Source organism: Schistocerca piceifrons, chromosome 7 (genome assembly GCF_021461385.2).
Source record: "Schistocerca piceifrons isolate TAMUIC-IGC-003096 chromosome 7, iqSchPice1.1, whole genome shotgun sequence".
Lineage (NCBI taxonomy): Eukaryota > Metazoa > Arthropoda > Insecta > Orthoptera > Acrididae > Schistocerca > Schistocerca piceifrons.
In genome coordinates this window covers 489,002,896-489,013,143 of record NC_060144.1, presented here as the reverse complement: position 1 = coordinate 489,013,143, position 10,248 = coordinate 489,002,896, and the positions used below count along the sequence as shown (strand labels likewise).

The 10,248-nt window shown below is 47.3% G+C and overlaps 1 protein-coding gene across 1 annotated transcript; it reads left to right on the top strand.

Moving 5' to 3' along the window:
- Positions 1-8,707: 8,707 nt before the first annotated feature.
- On the top strand, positions 8,708-9,868 carry LOC124709039 (G-protein coupled receptor dmsr-1-like). Its single transcript, XM_047240685.1, has one exon. It carries the CDS (start codon positions 8,708-8,710, stop codon positions 9,866-9,868), a length of 1,161 nt encoding a protein of 386 aa, XP_047096641.1.
- The last annotated feature ends 380 nt before the right edge of the window (positions 9,869-10,248 follow it).

The following is a 10,248-nucleotide window of genomic DNA, read 5'->3' as shown; positions in this document are numbered from 1 at the left end:
GCCGTGTGTCTGCGAATAAGTGTTCATACTGGCAGCTCCGGAGAACAGGAGCCGGCCGAAGTTAGTCCTACTGTGGAAGTCCGTGGTTGCGGTGCCTCGGTTCAGATGGAAGCGTGCCACCTTAGAAATATGGTGAGGTACCTTGCTTCTGTAGAGTGAATTTGGGGACAGGGTGAGGTTCCAAAACTGTTCCTTTCTATTATCTTCCACGGTGCGTTGCCATCTCCTTAAACGCCTTACCCGCCTTCACGACTACCTGTTGTTGTTGTTGTTGTTGTGGTCATCAGTCCTGAGACTGGTTTGATGCAACTCTCCATGCTACACTATCCTGTGCAAGCTTCTTCATCTCCCAGTACCTACTGCAGCCTACATCCTACTGAATCTCCTAAGTGAATTCATCTTTTGGTCTCCCTCTACGATTTTTACCCTCCACGCTGCCCTCCAATACTAAATTGGTGATCCCTCGATGTCTCAGAACATGTCCTACCAACCGATCCCTTCTTCTAGTCAAGTTGTGCCACAAGCTCCTCTTCTCCCCAATTCTATTCAATACCTCCTCATTAGTTATGTGATCTACCCATCTAGTCTTCAGCATTCTTCTGTAGCACCACATTTCGAAAGCTTCTATTCTCTTCTTGTGTAAACTATTTATCGTCCACGTTTCACTTCCATACATGGCTACACTCCATACAAATACTTTCAGAAACGAGTTCCTGACATTTAAATCTATACTCGATGTTAACAAATTTTTCTTCTTCAGAAACGCTTTCCTTGCCATTTCCAGTCTACATTTTATATCCTCTCTACTTCGACCATCATCAGTTATTTTGCTCCCCAAATCGCAAAACTCCTTTACTACTTTAAGTGTCTCATTTCCTAATCTAATTCCCTCAGCATCACCCGACTTAATTGGACTACATTCCATTATCCTCAAATGGCTCTGAGCTCTATGGGACTTAACTTCTAAGGTCATCAGTCCCCTAGAACTTAGAACTACTTAAACCTAACTAACCTAAGGACATCACACACATCCATGTCCGAGGCAGGATTCGAACCTGCGACCGTAGCGGTCGCGCGGTACCAGACTGCAACGCCTAGAACCGCTCAGCTACCCCGGCCGGCCATTATCCTCATTTTGCTTTTGTTGATGTTCATCTTATACCCTCCTTTGAAGACACTGTCCATTCCGTTCAGCTGCTCTTCCAAGTCCTTTGCTGTCTCTGGCAGAATTACAATGTCATCGGCGAACCTCAAAGTTTCTATTTCTTCTCCATGGATTTTAATACCTACTCCGAACTTTTCTTTTGTTTCCTTTACTGTTTGCTCAATATACAGATTGAATAACATCGGGGATAAGCTACAGCCCTGTCTCACTCACTTCCCAACCACTGCTTCCTTCATACCCATCGACTCTCTGCTGACTCAATACCCTGCTTGCTTATGCCCCGCTCATCGATACAATGAGTGCGAATCAGAGGCCTGCGTGTGTTGGTACCAGCTACGTATTATACCAGTGTAAATTGTGACTTCCTGTTACTAAGAGGGACCCTGTTTTTACCTTATAGCTTGAGGACTTTGGTGTAAGTTATTTATTGCTGTGAATGGCTTTGATGCTTGCTACTTAACTAGTGAACTCTGGGAGAAAACGATTCGTGCCAATTGCTTGGTATTTAAGGTACTGCCTGCTAATGTAATCGAAGTTCGTTTGCCAACAGTGCGCATCCGTGAAAATCTTGTTCATTTTCTGTCCCACGTGGTGGGCCGCTTGCTACCGTTACACAGTCGGGCGTCGTTTTGAAACTGAACTGCGGTTGCCTCCTTGCTGAGATTTTGGTGTGTATTCAGTAATAAGTCGTTATTGTTTCTTGTTACTGATACTGCAGGGCTTGGCTTCTGCCCCTTTATTAGTATGTGGGTGTGAAATTATGCCCTTAGCCATGTTGTTCCAGTTTCATGATATAAGGGTTAAGCATTGTTTATGATTTATTTATTTGTCGAACTTAACGATCCTTTTACTTGCCAAGTGATACTAGCAGTTACTAGCGCCATGCGCAAAATTGTCTGCGTTATCCAGGTGGTACCTATGTCACATTTACGCTGAACAGCTACCTGGCTCGCAGTCGGTTGGGCCCTGAAGGTCGTGGGTTCCGCTGCTTCTTCATCAACAGCACTAGTGTGGGAAAAAAATTGTACCTGTCTTGGCTTTTTTAAATTATGCATTTTTCGAAATCTGTGTTTGTGTCTTTTGGGGAACTGAATATAAATTTTACGGTCATTGTTTTAGTAAGTTTTTGTTCCTTTGGTGAGTGGTGTTGTGAAACATTCTGTGGTACCAAGAATATTGTAAATCGGTAAACCAGCTGTCAGAAAGTAGGATAAGATGATTTCTTAAATTGTCTGGCACACAACTTCTTCTTGTTGTATCTATCATGTTGAAGCATAGGTACTGTAATAAATTTTTGCATTGTTCTTGCCACATAGGAGTGTACTACAAATTTGTGATGTCCTAATAATTACATATCTCATTATAGGAAAGGAACTGAAACAAATTTCCTTGCCTCTGTGATGTATGTAAAACTACTTGCTTCCACAACTATGACAGTTAAGTGCAAAGCTTATTTGTTGTCTTTGAACACAGATATTTTCGTAACCGTATACAACATTTTGGGTTTCCTATGTTTCTAACAGTATAATGTGAGTCAACATGACAGTGTATTAAAGCCTTACTTGAGTTCAAAGTAAAATCTGCAACACTTTGTGAGGTAACGGATGAGCTGTGACACCCTGAAACTATTCTAAGTTCAGAGTTGGAGTGGCTGGTCGGCAAGCCGGGGCTCGTCAGCAACCGCGCGGTGGCGAACCTTAGACGGAACAAGAGGGGCAGCCCCAGCGCGTGGTCCAGACCAACTGCGTGGCTGGGACTTCCATGCTGACGCTTTGTCGAGGACTGTGCTTTGTGTCGATGAAGGAGATCTGTACGCCGGGAGTGCCAAAGATTGCGGACTTTGTGAAACCATAATGGCAGACCTTTCACAGTTCATGTAGAAATTAATAACAGCCAGAGGAATCATAATACCTGAAAAAGAAACATGCACATTACCATTATTTGCAAGACGATTCTGTGGTGTAATCAGATTTTCAATATCTTTATTAAAGTTTTGTAACTGACTGTAAATTATACAAGTAAAACCTAGCAAGGAATTTCCAAAATCTAAACAGCTCACCCGATTTTGTCAATAGACATGTCTTTAGGAAGCTATTAGTGTAAGCCTAAATTGGTATGAATTACACGCATGTAGCTTGAATAGTGCATGAGTTATTGGAGGTCGAAGTGGCCGATTACTATTGATCTCGTCAGGCCATAAGTACTCCACAGTTACACGAAAAAACGCTAGAAGCGAGCTTGTAAATATATTTATTCATCTATGTCTTTGTTTATATCTGATATATACTATTCATGGAGGAACTGGTCAAATATTTACTGTGTTTTAGGAAGCACAGCGACATTAGGCTACTGGCCTACTTTTGCTTCTATTCCTTTGATATATGTTTATTTAATTTGTTATGTATTTAATAATGTGTGTTAGAGCGTGTTTACGGTCCAGCCGTAGGAATATTTATGTAATTTAAAGTTATTTAAATGTAAATTCTGTATTTTGTATGTGTTTCGATATGTTTGTGAGTGTGCGTTGGCTTGGAGACATGGCGGGAGCACTCTAGCCAATCACAGCGCTCGTTACTACGGTAGGCGACTACCGAAGAATGGAGAGACTGGATGGAAGTGGGGGAGGAGCATCGGGTGGCACGGGACACGGGGGAGTGCTGGACGGGAAGGGGCGACGGACGTCCGCAGGAAGTACTTGGAGAGTGTTGTGCAGTTTGCACGTGATAGTGGGAGATAGAAATATTTCGTAGTGTCGACTTGTGCACTTGTGAGATTTCCGTGGCTTCCGCAGTCAAGACGTAGTATGTGTTTAGAAGTGAATATTTCGCGAGCTATGTTGTTGTTCGTAACTAATTACGTGAAGTAGGGATCTATTGTTCCCCTGTTATTTAACCTATATTTTATTTAATTGCTGGACCATCGAAAACACTAATAGTTTTGCAGTAATAAACGGCATGCAAAGGTACATCTGCTATCGTACTTATCATTTAAAGCCGTTAAAAGTAGTACCTGCAGATTTTATTTGATTGTAGTCTTTCATTTATAAATTTCTAAGTTACATTCAAAATTCGGAATTGTCGAGTCATAGGAACCTTCGACCATTCGATTCATGTGTACATTCATATTGTATACTGTAGACTCAGTAGTATTTGGCTTGTAATGCGGCAACTACGTATCCCAGTCCATAGACAACGAAACCAGCCAAAACTTTTAATATTTCAACTCCGAGTCTGAGTATACATAGTTTAGGGTCACATTTTTTGTATGAAAGCCCGCAACATGTTGTTGAAGTATATATTTATGAAATTCTCTTGAGACCTGTTGTCGTTCTTAACGTGTTTATTTTAATTAATTCTTGAAAGCTTACAGGTAAATTTTATTAATGGCTTTGATTGAACCTCGAAGCAAAAAATGTTAAATAAATATTGTTGTCACTGATGATGTTCGACCGTTACTTGGATCTAGTTCTCTTCCTCGTAGACAAACTCACGCAGTAGCTGTGTACCAATAACGCATAAGTAGCAGAGCACCCAGCAAACTAGATGTTCAGTTGTTCAGTTTTTCATGTGTATGCATGTTCGCCCCGCTCTAAGGAAGTCCTAAAACAGTAATTTTCTCTCTTATAAAATTATAAATTTATATATTGTTCTGTGACGCAAGGTACAGTACAACTTGAAGTCTGAACGTTAAACTGGTATATTTTATTTTTTACTGACTGAATGTTGTGATGAAGGATTTTTAGATCTGTATGAATTCGGTGTGACTTGTCCTTGTGGTTTCTTTATTTTCTGATGCCTAATAAGCAAGGCTATTGCTGTGACGGACTCGGTATTTTGTGAGCTGACTGGAGAACTTCCTATTGTAATTGGGATATTAGCTAAAGCAGTTGCATCTGTTGTCCGGGTCTGTTCTAAGTAAAGGCCTTGGTCTCCTACTTACAGCAGGTATTCGAACATGTGTGTCCAGAAACCAACTCACTATGCTTTTCCTAATTAGATCCGTGCAAAGCATCGTCTCCCAACACTCCCAGATGGTGCCAGGGTAACCTGCCCAAAATCAACCATCACAAATGTCGTCCTCCGCTACCTTGTACAGGTAGTCATATATCATACCCAAAGTTCCCATCCAAAATGTTTATTGCCCCACCTACTATCACTAGCACATTCTCACTTCTGAAATCTACACAAGGTACTAAGTGGTGGTGGTGGTTAGTGTTTAACGTCCCGTCGACAACGAGGTCATTAGAGACGGAGCGCAAGCTCGGGGTTAGGGAAGGATTGGGAAGGAAATCGGCCGTGCCCTTTCAAAGGAACCATCCCGGCATTTGCCTGAAACGATTTAGGGAAATCACGGAAAACCTAAATCAGGATGGCCGGAGACGGGATTGAACCGTCGTCCTCCCGAATGCAAGTCCAGTGTGCTAACCACTGCGCCACCTCGCTCGGTGTAAGGTACTAAGTCCCCTGTCACTTCTAACACACTTTAATTAGATGCTATTGCCGTGGTAGTGTGACCGCAGCATTTCCTGGAGTTTAGGGCTACACCTCGCCTATGACTACTACGCAACAAAAAATGGTTCAAATGGCTCTGAGCACTATGGGACTCAACTGCTGTGGTCATAAGTCCCCTAGAACTTAGAACCACTTAAACCTAACTAACCTAAGGACATCACACACATCCATGCCCGAGGCAGGATTCGAACCTGCGACCGTAGTGGTCGTGCGGTTCCAGACTGTAGCGCCTTTAACCGCTCGGCCACTCCGGCCGGCACTACGCAACACTTAGCACACTCCTAGGGTTACTAGTGGTGATCGCCGTGAGCACGTTGCATTGTGTAAGTATTTAGGGGTAATACTGAGGAGAGATATAAAATGGAGCGATCGTGTGTTATCGGTATCAGTGAAGGGCAGTGGAAGACCTACATATATTCTAATAGTCCTGGGAAATTGTAAAGCAACTAGAAAGGAAATCGGATACAAGGCGCTGTTGCGACCAACTCTGGGCTGCTGTTGAGGTGATTGGGCTCCTTATCGAGTAGCCAAGACAGCAAGCGTCGAACGAATTCGAAAACGCGCAGCTACGATCTTAACAGGTCGCTGTAACCCACACGAAAGTGGAACAGAAATGATCGGTCAACATTTATGGTAATCTCTAGAATGAAGACGACTTAGTTGAGGTAAATCCTTTTGAGTAAATTTAGAGAATCTTTATTCGAAAGAGACTGTGCCATTAGAAAGTATAAAAATGACATTTTTTAAATAATATGAATATTTATATATGTGTTTGGAGAGAAATAGAGAGAGAGAGAGAGATTGATTTTTGATTGAGATTTTTCTTGATTTTTGATTGAGATTTTTACTTTAAGTCGTAACTGGTATCTGAATTTTGGTTGCTGCCTCCTTGAACGATCAGCTTCTGCACCAGTAGTTGACGTATTGCAATTTGAAGGAAGTTATTCTTCTTTAAGGCTTAAAATACGACTCTTAGTTACTTGGCCGTGTTGCGGATAGCTTTGAGCCCAAGTTTTCGAAGCTTTTCATACCTAAGCGACCACTGTTGTAGGTAAATAAGATCAAACAGCAATCTGCTTTTCGTGAGAAAAGGAGATTTCTTAGCACACAAACTTCGTTCAAACTACACGTCCTGCCACATCAAAATGGCTCAGTGGAGTTCAGCACCATACTATTTTACAAGAACATAATCCAGTTAAATACTTTCGATTCATAGACGGCGATGACAATGAAGTTTACCTCCTTTTCAAAAAGCAAGATATTTCTATTCTTCACTTCCAGAAAATTTGTATACATAAATGTTTCGCAACTCCTACGCATACTTCACTCGGTTTTATCACTAAAATATCAATTTTGATTAAATGTAACAATATGTTCTAAGCGACGTCCTTGCAACACGTCCTCTTTTCACAAAATACAGATTAACAGTTCTCTTTTTTTAAAATAAATCAATTGTCTTTTTTTTTTTAGAGTTCATACTCAAAGATTCACAACTACTATCGCTTCGGGGATTGCGCGCTAGAGAGTTTCTTGTTGTCCAGATGCGCTTCACTTCACTTCAAGTACTTTTTGAATCAAATTTACACTTACGGTATTTACATACATTACTGAGCTTCTGAGAATAAAATCAGACACAAATTAGTTTTAAAAAGGGGCAGTGATGCTCACATAACATTACAAATGCTATGATTAAGGTATCGGTTAGGAATCATGAGAATAAGACAGGAAAGATTAGTGTACGTACAGAGACATGTAGACGATCGTTTTTCCTTCGTTCTACACGCGAGTGGAACAGGAGAGAAAAGCGATAATACTGGTATGATGCACCTTGCTCCGTGCAATGTATAGCGGCTCGCGTAGTAGTATATAGCTGGGGAAATCAACTCAGAATGATAATGCTAATTGCCGGCCGGTGTGACCGAGCGGTTCTAGGCGCTTCAGTTCGGAACCTCGCTGCTGCTGCGGTTGCAGGTTCGAATCCTGCCTCGGGCATGTACGTGTGTGATGTCCTTAGCTTTGTTAGGTTTAAGTAGTTCTAAGTCTATCGGACTGATGACCTCAGATGTTAAGTCCCTTGGTGGTTAGAGCCATTTGATAATGCTAATCATGTTGTACCCTCTGCTCGACTGCGCACGCGGACTGCAGTGTTCTCAGTCGCACACTGGGGAATACGCCGAGGCCCTCCGTGGGCAACGGCTGCTGATGCGTCTGCAGCGCCGGCGGTCCGCAAGTGTCGCCAAACAGTGGCCGGCCGGTGGGACGCGCATGCGCACCAGTGGGGGAGGCCGCGTGGACCTGGCGCAGGCGCACAGCCTGCCTCTCGGCAGAGGCGCGTGGCTTGGCTGTGGCAGTGGCAGTGGCAGTCCGCCGCCGGCTGCCGACGCCGACGCCAGGTGCAGTGGCGACGCGCAGCGCCCCCTGCCGGCGTCGTGTCGAGACAGCAGCTGGGCCCGGTGTTCAGCTGAAACCTCCCTATCCGTCTCCAGTCAGCGCCAAATACAGGGTAGCTCTCGTTACCTTAGACGCGAGGTGTGAATTTGCATAGCGGCGAAGCCTTCGGCCGTCTTCTGAGGAGACTCTGCTGTTCTTATCGGTGGTATGGAGTGCCAAGTTTGCGACTGTGAGAAAATTTGCGTCAAGTGTGGCGGACTCACTACGCCAGCATTATTACGGTAGAGCAGAAGACGTGGCAATTGGGCAGCGGTTGCCGGACATCAGTGACAATATCGTCGAGAGGTCGCGAAACCTACTCATTTGTCAGTAAAACAGCTATTACATCTGCTGTTACGTTTTTCGCCAGAGGAGGAGATACGACGATTAATTATGTGAAAGGACGAGATATGAGGTTACAGTGGCAGAGGAAGAATATCATCGTGAATATAGTTCGAGGAAATCTATTAAGAGTACTCTAGCACAGATGTAAGCTTCGGGATTTTACCTGCGACGTCATCAGAAAAGATGTATAATTTGCGGAGAATTGTGAAAATTGTGTCGCTCGATAACGACTGTCCTTGACTCTTCTCGTGTAAGAATGACGACGACGACGGAGGCGATCTTGGCGGTGTCCGAGGAGGTGCTGAACGGGACGACCTCGAACGAGACACTGACGGGCGAAGTGGACGTCGCGAACGGGACGTCGGAGGCGCAGTTCTGCGGGCCGGGCCTGCGGCACTTCCAGGCCGGCTACCGCGAGGTGCACGCCTACCTCAGCCTGCTGGTGTGCGTCTTCGGCTCGGTGGCCAACTCGCTGAACATCGCGGTGCTGACGCGCCGCGAGATGGTGTCCGCCACCAACAGCATCCTGACGGCGCTCGCCGTCGCCGACCTGCTCGTTATGGTGGAGTACGTGCCGTACGCGCTGCACACGTACCTGCTGAAGCGGCCGCGCGCGCGCAGCTACACGTACGCGTGGGCCGTCTTCGTGCTGTTCCACTCGAACTTCGCGCAGGTGTGCCACACGGTGTCGATCCTGCTGACGGTGGAGCTGGCCGTGTGGCGCTACCTGGCGGTGGCGCACCCGCGGCGCGGCCAGGTGGGCGTGGCGCGCACGCTGGCCGCCGTCGCCGCCGCCTACCTGCTGGGCCCGCTGCTGTGCGCGCCGCACTTCCTCGCCTTCGAGGTGGCCGAGGTGCGAGAGCGCGGCGCCACGCTGCACGTCGTGCAGATGAGCCGGCTGAGCCGCGCCGCCGGCGGGCTGCTGGCCGACCTCAACTTCTGGGTGTACGCCGTGGCGGTGAAGCTGGCGCCGTGCGCCGCGCTCACGGTGCTCAGCCTGCGCATCGTGGCCGCGCTGCTCGAGACGAAGCGCCGCCGCCGCCAGCTGTCCCTGGCCGCCGCCGCGCGCCAGCCGGCCAAGGAGCGCCAGACGGAGCGCACGACGCGCATGCTGCTCGCCGTGCTGCTGCTCTTCCTGGCCACCGAGCTGCCGCAGGGCGTGCTCGGGCTGCTCAGCGGCCTGCTCGGCCAGCGCTTCTTCGCCCAGTGCTACCTGCCGCTGGGCGAGCTCATGGACGGCCTGGCGCTGTTCAACTCGGCCGTCAACTTCGTGCTCTACTGCAGCATGAGCCGCCAGTTCCGGGTCACCTTCTGCCAGCTCTTCCGGCCGCGCGCGCTCGGCAGGTGGATCCCGGTCGAGGCGTCGCACGACGCCAACACCACCACCAACAACGCGACGCAGGTGACGCAGCTCTAGCACGTGCGCCGCTGCCGGTCGACGGAGGGCGCCCGTCGCTGCGGAGGGGGCGGCGCGGGCGGGGGCGGCGACGGCGCCCCGTTCGTCATCGGCGACGTCCGGTGCTGACGCCAGCTCCTGCCGCCGGTTGTCCGCGACCGATCGCCCGTCTCGCCCGGCCGCAACTCTGCCGCCGACGTCGTCGTACGCGTGGCGCGTTCGAAACTTGCGACGAGATCGTCGAACGGGGAAGTCGCCGGATGCAGCAGAGGTGGAGAAGACGACGGCGGAACTTTCACCGGCTGCGACATCCGGAGCCGGCTCGTCCTTCACTGAACCCGCACAGTGCCCTACAGGCCGGCCGACAAACTTTCGACTTCTGCCTCATTCCTCACCCGATA

Excerpts from the sequence above, each read along its gene's own strand:
- LOC124709039 (XM_047240685.1), top strand. The coding sequence starts at position 8,708 with ATGACGACGACGACGGAGGCGATCTTGGCGGTGTCCGAGGAGGTGCTG.